General features: G+C 40.6%; 1 protein-coding gene across 1 annotated transcript in view; it reads right to left on the bottom strand.

Moving 5' to 3' along the window:
• Positions 1–1,386: 1,386 nt before the first annotated feature.
• Positions 1,387–17,161, bottom strand: part of GLB1 (galactosidase beta 1) — a 50,982-nt gene continuing 35,207 nt past the window's right edge. Inside the window, exons 14-16 of the mRNA XM_074900662.1 lie at positions 15,374–15,505; positions 10,172–10,411; positions 1,387–6,654 (exon numbers count right to left, since the gene is read on the bottom strand). Coding sequence (XP_074756763.1) covers positions 6,394–6,654; positions 10,172–10,411; positions 15,374–15,505 — 633 coding nt within the window. The 3' untranslated portion in view covers positions 1,387–6,393. The remainder of the gene's footprint in view (positions 6,655–10,171; positions 10,412–15,373; positions 15,506–17,161) is intronic.

Below are 17,161 nucleotides of genomic sequence, written 5' to 3'. Positions count from 1 at the left end.
TTAAGAGTAAGCTATCTGTTTCTTTTCCTCCTTCTCCTCAACAATTCTACCTATGCTTCAGAAGGCCCCTTCACCCATAGCACAGGAACACATCCAGATTCTGCAGCCACCACACACAATACACAGCCATTCACCTCCCAAGGCAAGTGGTTTGGGGAGTGCTATGGCAGAAGCCCACAACCAGGAGAGACTTCTGGCTAAATTTAGACTAAAAATCCATAAAAAGTGTGCAGCTGACCAAAATTTGTGGGACTTGCAAAAAGGAACCTCTAAATGGGGTTTGAAAGAAAGGAGAAAGGCATAAGCAAGCTGGAAGCAAAAGCATCTTCATCCCGCTTACAAACTAATGACTGATAGGTGGACGGGGTGGAGATTGACTCCACTTCAGACAACCAGAGACAGAGAAAGGAAATTTTTTGAGTTTCTCAACACATAAGACTTCCCTAGTATGAGAGGAAGAAGCAGCAAGACTTAAGGAAGAATGAAACAGGAACAGAGAATAATAATTTCTTAGCTGTAGCATCAGAGGGATAACCCTCAATTGTTAGGCATTTCCCCACGCTGTGCTCAGATTTGTATTCTGACCCACAACCACAGGTAACGCTGAAAATTCTCAGTTAATATTAGTATAAAAGCATGAGCCCTACAGAAGCACAAAGTTCAAAGAAAATAGTGCATACACTTATGATGAATAAGGAAATTTAACAGAAAAATCCTTTCAAACCGTAGATACTGGATTTGCACTGGTGTTCAACAGATCCACTGTACTTAACAAAGGCCCCTTCTACTGGAGTTTCAAATTCAACTTCCAGTTCCATTAAGGAGTCTTTTTTTTTCCCCTCCATGTCTGCCAAAAAATTTTAAAAAGGCTAAATTATGGTCATGCAGTTGCAAGTATATCACTAACGTGCAAGATAGCAATCTTATCATGATGCTTGCATGGAGTCTGCTGTGAATGTGCGCTGGGGAGTTTCATGAGCAAGACTGTGCTTCCCATTACATCACTACAGAATTAAAAGAGGGACCTTCCTAAGACCCTGGAGTCCTATATATACTTGAATCCTGAAGGACAGGTGTAGGTGCTAAAGCCCAAAACAGGAATTTTTAAATACAGTCCCAATTCCTTGGCCACAAAGCCCGTATATCCTACTGAAGGGGTTACTGATTGCATTACCAAGGGCCTCAAACAAGGTTTCTGGTTCTCTGAAACCTCCTGTAGTTAACATACACTTTCAAGACTTCCCCAAAGCTGGGGACTCTGGTTCACTAGTCACATCTTTGATAACATAGCAAGCAACAGAAAATATCCTGTGAAAAGGGATTTTTAAACATACACACTTTATTCAGCAAAAGCATGACAAAGATCCCTGTGGCATCTTTTCCCAACATTTTCCTATTCAGCCCTTTGCATAAAGTCCCAAGATCATCTCTTCCTGCCTGGTTTTGCCTTCTTATTGAAGGAGAACCATTAAAGCAGACCCCATTCTTCTGTAGCTTCCAGTTCCTTTTGTCACATGATCTTCCAGCCAGGGCCTTGAGTTTGGCTGCACTTTAAAACCCTGGCCTGCAAGACAGCTTTCTTGCAACTCAGTAATTTCTTTCAAAAAAATCCAACTGCTGCAGCACCTGGACCAGGCCATTCAGGACCTGCTCACCCTTTCAAATCCTTGCTGAGTCTTCTCTATGTTGCTCTGCACCTCTTAAAATGTCTGTAAATCCAGTCCATCAGTGAGGTAAGACGATAACAGAGAGGGCACAAAACAGTCTCAGAGCACAAGGATATACTTTGCATCAGCTGTGGACAAAGTGATAATTGGCTTACATACAGCAGTATGTTAGCAGTTCAGTTTAACTTCGGTTAGTGGTTGACAACTTTCCTAACAGTAAATTCTAGAATAGCTTGCCTAGGGAAGCCTGGAGTCCCCATCATGAGAAATTTTGAAGAACAGGTGAAACGCACTGGGAATACTTTAGATACAGATGACATTGGCTTAGGGTAGAGAGGCACAGGGCTAGGACCATCTCACGACCCTTTTATCTTGTATTATCTGTTAAAATGGTGCCTGCCATCTGGAAAGATACACAAAAGGACAGATTAAAGAGAAAATGTGGGGACTACACATCAAATAGCAGTTCCTTTGGGAAGTTATGTTAGAGCATTTGCAAGCAAAAATGGGAAGAAGATGCATGATTGCAAAGGCAAGTAACAGAAAAACATTCTCAAATAGTTTCCTGCTGAGAGAGAGACAATGACCAGTAAATAACCAAGCTTCTGTCAGAGGCTCAGGTTAGTATCTGTAAGCACTGCGAGCTCTTTGCTCAAATATGGATGGATTTCCAGAAACAGCCTCCTAGGAAAAGTGTCATAATATTCATTTTACACAGAGATGCTGTTGTCCCCAGTGATTTCAATATATCCAAAACGAGAATACAAGAGGACTGCAGTAGCCTAGTCAACCATGTAATTATATCAAAGTGACCAAGTCCACTCAAAGAGAGTAGATTTCTTCCCCTCACAGTCCAAACTTAGGGTGTTGTTAACAGCTCACCTTCTCAGCCTGGACAATGCAGTACCACCTCCTTCAGAGCACACTCTTAAAAACTGGATTCTTCTTCTGTAATTGCCATTTCTGAACACCTGACATGTATTTGTCATGTGGATAGTGTTTGCTGTCCAGTCAGGAGGTTTATTTCTAGACTTAGACTCCTGTAAACATTTAAACTGTGCAAATACATGAGTGTTTCATCAAAAAACTGCAGAAGAAAACCACAAGGACTGTAAAGCCCCCAAAGAGATGGGAGAGCCTGGAGACAGGGGAACTTCAAAGGGCATGGAGTCTAAAGGGGTATAGACAAGGTCAAGTCTCAACCCTGTGATTTGGTATTATGAAATTTTGATCAAGACTTAAGGAAGATAGTTACATTGTGACTATAAGGGAAAGGGTAGTCCCATGCATAGGTTAAGAAAGAGAATTCAACCATAAAGTGTACACTGTTTACCAGTTCATGTTCACCTACTTGCTCGTTCATCCCAAGTAATCCCATTTAAAGGCCTTCATTCCTGCATAGGCAGGATTACAGTCTAAGCTTACAAACCCCACTCCAGGGCTGGAAAAAAAAAAAAAAAAAAAATAAAAATATCTGTGCTAAATTGACCCCTACAGCACACTTCACAGGCAGATTTCAAACAGTACTCCCCTACAGAATTGCAAAGATCACACTTACCTTCCAGATGGGACCATGTAAAATCTCCACTTCTTACAGACTGATTTTGATTAAATATCAGGATTGCACTGGCCTGCCAAAATCAGAATACTGTGCCCACTATTCAGCTGCTGTGTCAGCAAAGTGCTTGCAAATTCCTAAGGACAGACAGCAGGATCTGAGGAACCACAATTTTAACATTAGGAATATTCCTTCTTGCCATGACTTCAGAAGGCAGCAAGCTCCACATGACAACCACCCCACTGAGCTTCAGCATCTGGAACAGATCACACAGCCACACCACAGATATTTGACAGGGCTCTGGCAGTGTTTTCACACCATGCCCTTCAAAAACAAATTGAAACTAGACCCACCAGTACCTTCATCACTGGATCAAGGTGAGCCAGCTATCTCCCCACAGTCCCTCTTCTCCTGTGCATTTGCCCTCTGTCAGAAGGTTTCACTCTGATTTCATTTCCACCCCCGGACACGGCTACAGAACTACATTTGAGGATAGGTTAAAATAACTAACCTGCTCAAGACTACAAAGAAGTAAATGCCAAGCTGTCTCATTTTGTATCACATGCTCAGTCCCAGGAGAACTGCATGCCAAGGCTAGGAAACCTAGGGCAAGTCCCTGCCATGTAGTAGCAGCAGCGATGTGGGCACAGTGACCTGGTGTGTGGCATGGGCAGGGCACAACACCCTGCCACAGCACCTACAGGTGCATCCTTGGGTAAAGCAGCAGCAAGTGACAACAGGTTCTTCTTGGTAGTGCTGTACTCTAAAGGCCCCTTGTCACAGAGACCTCCCTTCTGCATACTCAAATACATACCGCACCACTTGGCCACCTCTAGCAGTGTTTTCACATAAGCAAACCAGGAATAGGAATCAGGGGCCCAACTTTCAGTTCCTTACTGTAGGCAAGAGATCACTTCATTGAAAGCAGTAAATAGACAGGTGTGTGTTATCTAGAGCACTACTTGAAAAGCTTTAAGCCCGTTCTTTCCATGTTGTTCTTGTTATTCTTTTATCTAATCAGATACACATTTGTAATCCTTGATGCAAAGCCTTTCTGCTTGTAATATTACACAGTTGTGACAAAAGGTGAAGTCTCATGGATTACACTACATTTTCACAAGTAAAATGTAAAAGGAGGTGAAGTTAAGAGTGAGAGCCAGGGGTTCCACTCCCCTCACAGCACTAACTGCCAGAAAAATAAAAATACTCCTGGCTGTTTAAAGAACTGAACTGTTGTAGGAATAATACATAAATAGTACTGTCATTCTGCACACTTCAAGCCACAAATCCCACAAATGGTATGAAACTAATTCTGTTCCATTCCCTCTTTTCAAGGCCTGTCTGAGGTAATGAATACTTCAATAAACTTCAAAGATCATCAGTTTACTGGAACAAATAAACTTCTTGCGGAGCATTTTCTGGGGTCTGCATAGGGACGACGCCAAGAAAAACAAATTCTGGGGTCAGAGCAGACCATTTTGTTCCAAGAAAGAAGTGTGTCTGGTACTGAACACATAGCCTCCAGCCATTAGACTTTGCACTTGAGGTGAGAATTTAAGAGTTGAACCTCTCTGGCTCAGATGAACTGCACTTGTCTGGTTTGAAAGCCCATCAGACACATGTCAAACACGCAGCAGAGATGTAGGTTCTCCTTTTCACACCCTCCTCTGGTGACAGTATCAGCCCTCGTCAGCTGAGAAGAGAGAGTCAGATTTTTACACTGGCCGTCTCAGAAAAGGGTGGCACCTCCAGGGTCCATACAGCCCATGACAGCTACTTTGCACACATCTTCATAACATTGTAAACAAATGAGACACCAACAAGAATAACTCCATATCCATAAAGACTTTACAGCCTCATTTCTCCCTTAATACTGTAACTGCTCATAACTCTTCCTCCTCCCCTTTTTCCTTCTGAAACACATACAGGAAAGATTTAATCTTTAAAGAACCATTTTAATAGTGTCAGACAAAAATCAAAGGAAGAAACCACAGATTATGAAAATACTTGATTCTGTCATCTTAATCTTTTGTTGTTTAAATCTCACCAAGGAGTCTGCATGACTGACATGAAAACCATAAGAATCAAAAGAAGATTCTGTTTGCTGTTGAACGTCAGCTTTACTGACAGAGATTGTGCATCTTCGCAAGTATCAGGCACTTACAAAGATAATCAGTTTACTGGAACAAAACAGAAGATGATGTGAATTAATGACTAAAAAAGAATTAAAATTATTTGAATTAAAGTCTTCCACTTCCAAGATCTATGAAACCAGGTACTCCAGGTCCTTTAAAAAATAAACCACACAAACCCAAAAAGGATCCATTAAAGGAAAAATGGCTTGTTTTAAGACTACATTCTGCAGGCAGGTTAATCAGAGGCTATGGCCCAACCAAAACAGCCTAAATTTTACCTTTGTCCTTGTACTTATCAATTTACTTAAAGTCTTCAGAGATAGCAGAAGGGAAGCAGTAAATTAACTTTCCAAGATGGGACAGATGCAGACTACAAGGTCCCTCTCCACGTTACTGCTGTTTGGACCAGCTTGCATTTGAGTGCTCTCTTCCACAGCTCTTCTCACTGCTCCCGTAAGAAATCAATGGAAAATTTTCTAAGGTCACTTGCACGGAGATGAAAAAAAAATGAGGTCCACTCCACATTGGCAGTGAGTCCATTCAGACTAAAATGACATTGACACTAACCAGGTGATACAGTCAGATGAAAGTGTCTAGTCTATTGGCAGCTCTGACCTACCAGTTCACATGAGTAAAATGAGCAAGCTAGCAAGACTGTGCAACTCTTTTGCAGGCTCCACTCCAGTTGCAAAACATGGTAAAAAACTGAAACTGTAAGAGGGTTTCTGTAATGTAAGTAGCCTACAAGGATGACAATTTTACCAGACTGATACAAACATCTTCCAGTTGCGTTCAATTTCACAGTCCAAGGCAAATTCTAAAGGTACAGCTTTTATTTTTTTAAGAGAATTTCAGTATTTAACTCTGGCAGATTTAAAAAAAAAAAAAAAAAAGGTCTTAAGAGGTCTTTGAAGAGTTTAAAAAGTTGCCTCAGCTAAACAACTTACTGATTAACCTTGAGTCTTTAAAAAAGTAAAGTATAGTTTGAGGGAAAGGGAAACAGTGCAGGAGAAATAAGGAAATACTCAAATCGTTATAGATGGTTCAGCCATGTGTCTCTAACAAAGAGTTGGGGGGCATAATTTTCATATTGTGTGGTTGCATTGATATTAGGTTTGTCTACAAACTCTATCTCGCAGGTCTGGGTGCTGCAAGGAGAATGCTCCAGCTCCAACACTGTTATATTGTTTGGCACTGATGAAACAAGTACATTCCCTGGAACAAAAAGGGTCAACTGAGGACCACGAGCCGGCCAGTAGCGACCAAGATTAAAGCCATTGATCCAAATCTGCCCCTGTTAAGAGAGAAAGAAAAAAAATAATTAAATTTTATTAATTTGACCGTGATCAAATGACAAAATAGTTTTAAGCATAATGCTCTTCACACAGTAACTGAATTTCCTCTATCTTTAAGTTTGATAGAACACAAGGATAGAAAATCTGTTCAAGAAAATGCTAATGACAGTCCAAAGAACCTAAATTTCCTGATGAGTTAAAGTCATCATTTAAAAAGAAAGTGGTCAAATACTGCAGTAATTCCAAATACGACAATGCTCAGAATTGCAGGTTCCTGGCGCTGAATTTTGCACCAAGTTTAAGACCAAAAAACCTGAAAATTGTATTTGCTTGAAGCTGAATGTTAAAAGGAGAAAGAACTCACAAAAGAAAAAAGCAGATCTTAATTCTGTTGCGTATCTCTGCACAACTGTAAGACTATACTATCTCGGTAGTCCCTTCCTGTTGCATGATTTCATGAGAAAGATACAGCTTGTCTAGACATATGAAATTCAGATGTCTATTATACTTATGATAGCTTAGCCAACAAAAGAACTTATGAAATCACACTGCACGAGAGTATCGTATTTTGTTGTAGTTACCTACAACCATTAAAATCTTTGAGGGTCTGCTAGCATTAATTTAATGTCAATTTAATTGTCGTTAACTTGGCATACGAAATCTTTAAACTTTTTATCATGGAGGTGGCCAAACACCCTAGTTCAAAATGCGGTTCTAACATTATAAATACCTTAAGTTTAAAACATAAAGCAAAATTGGGCAAGGGGAAAAAGAAAAAAGTCAGAAGTTATTTATGCACCACAAAATAGACAAATTGAAGTGACACAAATGTGGATTTTTCGAAAAGTCTATAAACTGATGAGGTGCAGAACGTTTAGTAAAACTGCAAACAGGCTCCTACTAAGCTGAGCTGAATCTTCGTTCATTAAGCAAGACAGAAGGGAAGATATACAGCTGATTTGGACAAATAATCTGCTTTTACTCCTCCTAAGTGTCCTTTCACCATGTCAGACAAGAGTTCAGTGGACAAGAAAAGTGATGGGAATAGATAACTGCATCTGTGTTTTCCTTCTTGCTTTGACCTTTGGTAATTGGAATATAGAGGAAAAAAACAAACTGACTCATGGTACTGATGTACACTGATAAGAATAATAAAATAGTCTGAATCACTGGAAAGTAAGGACTTTTACTGCACTCAGTACTTTCTAAAATTTTCTGGGACAGTTGAAATTAGAATAATACTTTAAAGAATTTAAGAAGCACAATTGTAATATAGTGAGTATTGCTGCTCAAGCTGGTTTGGGGTATTTTTCTCATGTTTTCAAGTACTTATGGAAACAAATTTTATGAAACTCACAAAAGAAATTTTATAAGGACTTGGTACATTTGCAAATGCAGGTGAGTTATTTCAGCTCTGTATCCACTTCCGTGGTACAAGATCCTATCTTGCACAGCTCTGCCAAGGTGTTAATAAACTTTGACCTCAAACTTTATTTTTCTTTTTTCTTTTTTTTTTTTTTTTAATCAACTTTATCTTGCCTTGTGGCTTGTTTTGCTGTATTAAAAGGCAAGAAAAGAGCTATTTATTCAAGCTCACTATTTTGCTTCTGTAGCAGTTTTAGTAGAAAACATAGCATTAATGCAATCTTCCCACATGCAAGATGAATTAGGAAGTGTACCCACTCAAGAGTACCCTACCTACTATAGAGAGTAACTGTAACTCTGTGAAAAGTAGGAGTTTACTGTAGGAATCAACTGCATTAGTGTTCTAATGCAGAAGATACAATCAGACAGGTCTCTGTTTCTGATCTTAGTCACTTGTTGTAACTCATTTTTCCAGTAAAGCTATGAAATGAATATCTCAATTCCAAACTGTCCTTAGTAATGCTCCAGTTTCTAAAGACTGCAGAGTCAGGAATTTGTATGCCCTAAACCAGCAACTATACACGCTACCAATAAATATGCCCTAGACAAAATAAAGGAGAGGGGGATCTCTATCTTCAGTAACAAGACTTCCTCTGACAGTGTCAGCAACTACAGCTCATGATTCCACAGAAATCATAAATAGTCCTAACTCCAAATCCTCTTTTCTGTTGAAGAAAAAAGTCTGACAAATCTAACCATACAACCAGGTGCATGCATGCTGAAGGGCATCATGCTTCCTCAAGTGAGGGTGGAGGAGGTTTTATTAATGGTTAAGGGTTTAAAAAACCACTAAAGAAAAGCAAGCTACAACATAGATCGTGACTGTTAAAGCTGCACTCTTCCTTCCAGGCTGTCTAGAAAGCCATATACCTTACCTTAATATGCAAAGGCAGGACCATCATCAGAACTACATGTTTTCATGTCATTTACAGAATTTACTGTAAAAGTCTCAGATTCCAGTTCCTGTGCAAAGAGCTATTTTTGGATTTTATTTGGTGATTGTGTAAGACATGCACATATACAGGAACAGGGACTAAGTCAGGCTTCCTCATCCAAGCTCAGTGCCAGCAACACTAAGTGCTTACAATGAATCACAGTCTTCTGCATATTGGGAAGTGCTTTAACCAGCAACTCCTTCTCCTACTCTATTTTAATAGTAGTAAATTAATTGTTTTGGAAAGGAATAATTTTGCTCCCTAACTCTATCACAGGCACTTCCCTGAAGCCTGGACTTAAATGCTGAGGCCTCCAAGAGGAGTAGCACTTCAGTGCATACATTCCTCTCTCTGGGCTTCCCACCAGCTAGTTGAGCTGGTCCTTATTCATTCTGCATGCTGGCTGTTTCAAACATGACACAGTAAAAACACACTCTCTGCAGCTCTAGCTATGCTCCAGCCCTCTGAGAAGTTCCCATTAACGGAGATTTGCCCACAAGCTTCTCATGGCAGTGCTCTCTGATCCATTCAGTCCAGTTACATGTAACCTCCAGGAGACAAGTTGTAACATCTTCCATTCACTGAACCAGTATCTATGGGTACAGAACCAGCAGTCATGTCCAACTCTCTCTATGCTTTGTAACACGATCCACAGTTCCTCACACAACACTGTAAGTATGTTCTTAGTTACTTTTAATCCATTAATATAATCAGGAAAGTGTCCTGTGACATCTCACTTTTTTCAGAATAAAAACCTGTTTTATCTCAAGACATACACTCACTGTCTCCCTCCAAAAAGCTGTTTCTGCTCTACATCTCAAGACAAAAAACCCCACAAAGAAATGCAGCATTTCTAAACAGCCTGACAGTTCATCTTTCTCACTGTTGAAAAACTAAGGGGTTTGAGTTTTTTGTAATGCTCCCCTCTCTAGACCAATACCATGTATCTTTTGAATATATGTTTCCCTTCTCTTAATGTTTTACTTCCAGATTTACTTTAAACAAGGAATTCATTTCCTAGTCATTTGAATATATTTGAGACACCTCACCACTACAACCAATTTCTACATATCCAAGAGAAGTGTACTTTGACTGTCCGTGGAAGTTTCAGTAGCTTTCTGAGTGGACTTCAAGATTTTGCAGCAAAAAGTTGTACCTTTGTCCAGCCAGGAAACTTGACATAAGTGTCTTGAGGTAAGTCTGGAATCCCTCCAGGAATTGAAAGTCTACCAGTGTAAAAAGTAGGTACTTCATAACTCTGTGGATTGCCAACAGATCTCTTTGGTTGATCAAGGTGGCCATTAATGTCATGGTTCGCTGCTCCATCTATGTCTAGAGGATAGATTTCCCATTCAACAAGTGTATCTTGATCAAGAGTTAAATTTGAAACTAGACCCTAGGAGGAAGAAAAAAAAAAACAAAACAAACAAAAACCCAACATAATTAGCTTCATGTTATTGAAGTTACTTGGCTGGAACTATGAAACAATCAGGAATAAAAACTGAATCAATCAAAGTACTTGCAACAGCTGCCAATCTGTGTATGAAAAACCCGAGCATCTGGTCTTCAAGTTATAAGATTTTATGAAGAATAAAGGGTTTCATTTATTCTCTTTGAAAGACCTGTTCCTCTTCAAAGTTTTGAGCTTTCACTGATGCCCATGATTTTTTCAAACTTTCTTCCTGTAACTGTGAAAATTTCTGTTTTGCTTTAATGTGAACATGATTCCAAAACCTGGGGCTTAACAAAAAGGGGAAAAAGCATGCAATATCATAAGTCTGAGATACCATCAAGAAATCTGGTAACACTGAGTCACTAACCCAAGACATTAACCTGAACAATAGCAGAAAAAGCAGTATTTACTTCCTACAAATCCTCTACAGCTAACATACAGTATCACAAAATCAAGGCACATGCTTTGTGACCCTGATTCAGTGAAATACTTTAAGCTTACAGTCAGCTTCAAGCCCAGAGAGTCCTGTTTCATTTCTATGGAACCACGCGTGCAGCACACCAGGGTACTCGCACAACAAATGCAAAAACAAGGTCAGGTCATGATTTAAGAAGAACAAAAGGAATATTAAGTTACTCCTGCACACATCCTGATTGTGTTATAGTAATAGTTTCTCAAGCGATGTTTCAGTGCAATGCAAGGGGTTGATTTTAAACCAACACTGCTACAGCCACATAATCACTTGAACAGACCCTGTATAGAAGCTGTTTTTCAGTGCAATTTCTCTTGCAAACACCATATGTCAAACAGGAACAAGCAAAACCACATTTTCGATGGCCTCAGAAGGCTGATACTATATCATGTGCCCGTTCTGATGTCTAATAAGCATTGCACTGACTTTACAAGCCTCATCATCAGTACGAGCACTAATTGGTTTTCTCTTCCTTTACCTAGATGTTCACTTCACAAAACAGGAACTTATTCTTCTTATATCAAAATAAAATATCTGCAGAGTTAAGTGGCAAAATTTTTCTATACAACCTAGACTTTACTCTGTGCAGCAATGAACTGAAGTAATGCAACATAACTTTAGCCCAAACTTTCTAACCTGCCTCCCTAAGCCCATCTTTAGGCACTACAAACAGTGTGAGTTTTCAAGTGACATGAAATGCCTAAGCATTCTTACTTTGGTTTGCATAAGAATGCATATTCAACAGTCCAGATAAGGATATAAATCTTCCAAGTGAAACAAAGTTATAAGTGACAGTGAGCATATGAAAAAGTATAGAAAAAACAGAAACCACACTCTTCCTTCCTTTGTGTCTTTAAACAACAAGACTTAGATCAGCAGGATGTTTTAAAACCAAAATCCTTTCAAGATTCCTTCCCAAAAGCTAGATGCTTAGTTCTATTTCAAACTCAAAAAAAGTGATTAAAAGACCAGTCAAACAAAACACAGAAAAGCTATTCTATTTGCTTAAAAATGTGAGGTTTCATGAAGTAGTAATCTCTTCCCCTAAAGTTATTTCTGAAAGCACAAAATATTTAAAACCCAAGGTATAATTATTCTCAGTTTTCAAAATCAACACAAAGAACAGCATGCATGAGGGATTTTATGAGAAGAAGCAACCTACATATTCCAAAGGCACCCAAGAAAGGTTGCCTTGTCTACATGGAAGGATCCTGCTTTTAGAGGATTATTCTCACAACATATGTCTATTAAACTTGCTTTCACTCTTAAATCTTTTAAAGATTGAAACCCTGGTATAAGTGTGAATTTCAGCTCAACCACAACACTGAACACCTCCCTAATCCAATCTCTAACTCACTATTCTGTTACCTTTATTTACCACTAAGTACACAGGTTTCCTGATATCACCTGGACAGTTATTAAATAAATACACACCACATTTCTGCTGCCTCAACATGAAAGCAAAAGACATGAACTAGTTGCCCTCTCCTGCTACCCAGATAAAATCAAGGTACCTTGAAAAGACAGTATAAACAGAGTTGGCACTATTGCTACCCACTGAATTTGTACGCCACAAGCACAGAAAAGCCTCAGCTGCTGATGCTTTTAAATTCAGATGTTTTCATATATCCTAAAAGTTCCCACATGTATTTAGTTTGTTCTAATTAGGATCTGAAGAACTGCATGCTTTACAAAATGTAATGCAGGGAAAACTGCTTTTTCGATATGGTGAAAGCCTGTAGGCTACCATCTTAGAAAATGCTGAGTATTATATTCTTTTGCCTTAACTAGAGTCTTAGCATACTTGGAGATATACCTAGAAATCCTCACCACAACACAGTTAAGATAACTGGTCAGCTAGACTCCTTTAAACAAAGTCTCAGCTTCAGTTCTTCTATGCTGCTTAATCATAATCAATAAACCCTCCTTCAGCAATGCAAACAGGCCCATCCTACTCATGGCAGCAAAAACACAAGTGTGAGAATGGGAGTTTCTGCCTACTGGTGATCTTGCAAGTCTCTTCCCAGTCTATGACTTATGACTGAACTAGATTCTCTAACAGGCCCAAACTTGACCAGAGTTTGTGGTCTCATCAACAAGGCTAGTCAAGATGCATCCACACTTGAGTTTACTTTTTTCCCTACTTATAATCTTAAAAAAATTCTACTTCCTCACACACATGCCTCTGCTTGGTAACTAAATGGTACTGTTCCGGCACATCTTTCCTGTGACGTTTATCTTTCTCTTGCTCTTTCATCCAAACTAATCAATAAACACTCTGGACAAATATCAATTCTGCTTTGAGACACCCATCACAGACACAATTTAGATTGAGAGGAAACAGGAGCTTCTAATATACCTGGCATTACCCTAGCACGAAAAGGCACCAGACAACTATTAATCTGGGCAGTCATTAAACATTTGACAAGCTTTCTGAAAGAACACCGCCAAATCTATCTAGGCCAAGTCAAATCTAGCAGTTAGGGGGCTGCAAATATCTTCTTAATTGTAAACCTTTGTAATTACTTCATTATTACTTGTGCCTTTGTAATATAGAAAACTGAAAAAATAGCACGCTGTGACACTGACACAGCACGAACACAACCCAAAACTGGCTTCTACAGCAGTTCTCTAGCAAATATCACAAACCACTGGGAATCCCATTAAATCTAAAACCAGGAAAATTTCCTTTTTTGCCCCTGCCCTTCCTAGTGTTACATTAGTGGCACCTCCACTGTGTTGGGTTTACATGGTGATGTTTCAGTAGCAGGGGGTCTGCAGGGGTGGCTTCTGTGAGAAGATGCAAGAAGCTGCCCCCATGTTGGACAAACCAGTTCCAGTCAGCTCCAAAACAGACCCATAGCTGGCCAAAGCTGAGCCCATTAGTGACGCTGGTACTGCCTCTGTGATAATGCATTTAAGAAAGGGTAAAAAACCCCCAAACTGTGTAGCAACTATGAGAGAGGAGTAATAAAAATGTGAGAGAAAACAGCCCTGCAGACACCAAGGTCAGTGAAGGAGGGGGAGGAGGTGCTCCAGGCATCAGAGCAGAGGTTCTCCTGCAACCCATGGTGATGACACAGGTTGACCTCCCACAGCCCATGGAGGTCCATGGTGGAGCAGATCTCCACCTGCAGTTTGTGGATGACCCCACGCTAGAGCGAGTGGATGTGCCCTGAACAAACCTGTAGCCTGTGGAAAGCCTGTGCCGGAGCAGGCTCCTGGCAGGACCTGTGGCCCCGTGGAGAGAGGAGCCCACACTGGGGCAGGTTTGCTGGCAGGACTTGTGACCCTGTGGGGGACCCACGCTGGAGCAGTCTGCTCCTGAAGGACTGCACCCCATGGGAGGGAACAAAGATGGAGCAGCTGGTGAAGAACTGCAGCCCTTGGGTGGGACCCCACGCTGGAGCAGGGGAAGAGTGCAAGGAGGAAGGAGCAGCTGAGATGAAATGTTATCAACTGACCACATCCCCATTCCCCATGCCCTTGTGCTGCTCAGGGGGAGGAGGTAGAAGAATCAGGAGTGAGGTTGAGCCTGGGAAGAAGGAAGGGCTGGGGGGGGAAGGTGTTTTTAAAATTTGTTCTTAGTTCTCATTATCCTACTCTGTTTAATTGGCAATAAATTGATTTCCCCAAGTCGAGTCTGTTTTGGCCATGACAGTAATTGCTGAGTGATCACCCTGTCCTTATCTCAACCCATGAACCCTTCATTGCATTTCCTCCCCCTGACCTATGATAGAGTAGGAGTGATAAAGTGGCTTAGTGGGCACCTGGTGGCCAGCCAAGGTCAACCCACCACAGCCACTCAGGCAGGGACGTGACAGTCACAAAGTACAGCATGAACCCAGAAACATTCAGAAGCTTTCTAATAATTATCTCTAACACCTGATCACTCCAAACCTGAATTGGCACTTTTGCATGGTAAAGTGCTCATGAAACAGCCTTTCCTAGCCACACTGAAAATATTGCAAGGGTATGCCGCTGAAAAATTAAATGGGACATGGAGAGAGATACAAAAGTGTCTCATCATATCAAAAGATACACACACAAATACAACCCTGGGATTCACACGTCTCGAAGTACAACCAAGATCTAGAATGATTTCCAACCCATTCTTGGAATTGATCCAAACAGCTCTGCACATTTTAAAATGTTAGCTGCAGATTAAGTCAACCTGAAAGTCTTGTGGGCGGCACTCTGACTAACACAAGTGAACAAACAAAAAGATTTAAAAAGATATCTGTCAGCTTTTAATTCCACATTGATTTTGGTGACTGGAAAAACTCAAATGAAAACTAGTGACTAGCTATATTTTGAGGTAAAATTACAGCTGTGTAAGCCTTATCTTTTCGCTGTAACACACTATCTTCTTTTTAACCTGTGGAAAAGAGGAAAAGCCACCACAATCCAGTAACTCAATTGATTTTACTTACCTTAAAATCATTATTGTATCTACCAAAGTTGACTCGGCCCATATTCTCTACCAAGATGTCCAGAATTGCTCCAGCCTTTCCAGTTATATTTATCATAAGTGATTTGTCCCTTTCAAGGACACCTTGAGGAACCTATATGAATTACACCAAGAGGAAGAAAATGACTATTGAAAACAAACAAAACCCTGTTACTTGTCTCTTCAACTTGCATAAAAAAAAGAAAGAGGACAAAGGAAGCAAACAAAAAAGTTAAAAAAATTTCCACACACACAAAAGCTGCTATGTCAATATTCACATTTCACTATATCAACTGGATGTGCTACTAGGCAGCATTCTTCTGACACCACCTCTTTCCTTAGCTGATTTCAACTAACTCATCTGTTAGAATACTATTGGGTTTTGATGCCCCTGATTCACAAAAAGCAAGTTCTCAAATTTAGTCTTGTCACTGAAAAGATTCTGGCAGTATCAGTGATTAAAAGGGGCTTCATCTTCTAATTAAGCTTGCATCAATATTTAGTTTTATTTATTTCCATTCCCACAACATAAGAAGAGCTTGACCTGGACATAAAGGTGATGAGAGTCAGCACAGGTCAAAGATTAATTAAAAACTAGGCTATCAAAGTCCATGAATTGATATTAATTCTCATTAAGCAGGAACAAAACCCTGCTTAAGAGAAGACAGAGAAAAGTTCATACCCTGTACAATAAGCTGGCTTTTTTTTTTTTTAAAACTTGCGGTCAGAAGCCAGATTCATAAGGTAAGACATAGGTTCAGGCTTCCACTTCCCCCCATCCTCAAAAGGAAAAAAAAAACCCACGGAAGAAAAATTAAAAAAATAAAAATCTGTGGAAACACTGTAGAAAGCCACCAACCATATATATCATTAACATACTTCATGAACCGGCAAGTAAACCCTTCTTCTATGTTGTTTCTTTTTTTTTACTTAAGTCGTGACTCTATCAACATTAAAGTATCTCAAAAATGGAAACAATTACATTTTCTTTAGACATAACAGACAGCTATATTTTCATGGCTGGGCCACAACAACCCCCAGCAGCGCTACAGGCTTGGGGAGGAGTGGCTGGAGAGCTGCCAGTCAGAGAGGGACCTGGGGGTGCTGATTGACAGCCGGCTGAACAGGAGCCAGCAGTGTGCCCAGGTGGCCAAGAAGGCCAATGGCATCCTGGCTTGTGTCAGCAATAGCGTGGCCAGCAGGGACAGGGAAGGGATCTGACCCCTGTACACAGCACCGGTGAGGCTGCCCCTCGATTCCTGTGTTCAGTTTTGGGCCCCTCACTACAAAAAGGACATTGAATGACTCGAGCGTGTCCAGAGAAGGGCAACGGAGCTGGTGCAGGGTCTGGAGCACAGGTCGTACGAGGAGCGGCTGAGAGAACTGGGGGTGTTTAGTCTGGAGAAGAGGAGGCTGAGGGGAGACCTCATGGCCCTCTACAGCTCCCTGAAAGGAGGGTGCAGAGAGCTGGGGATGAGCATCTTTAGCCTAGTAGAAAGCGATAGGACAAGAGGGAATGGCCTCAAGTTGTGCCAGGGAAGGTTCAGACTAGATATTAGGAAGCATTTCTTTCCAGAAGGGGTTGTTAGGCGTTGGAATGGGCTGCCCAGGGAGGTGGTGGAGTCCCCATCCCTGGAGGTGTTCGAGAGTAGGGTCGATTTGGAGCTTAAGGATATGCTGTAGGTGGGAACTGTGCTAGGCGAACGGTTGGACTAGATGATCTCCAGGGTCCTTTCCTAGATGATTCTCTGTGTGTAATTCTGTGTGTGTA

The sequence above is a fragment of the Athene noctua genome, chromosome 2 (assembly GCF_965140245.1).
Source record: "Athene noctua chromosome 2, bAthNoc1.hap1.1, whole genome shotgun sequence".
Taxonomy (NCBI): Eukaryota; Metazoa; Chordata; class Aves; order Strigiformes; family Strigidae; genus Athene; species Athene noctua.
The sequence above is the reverse complement of the archived record's forward strand: the minus strand, read 5'-3'. Positions and strand labels throughout refer to the sequence as shown.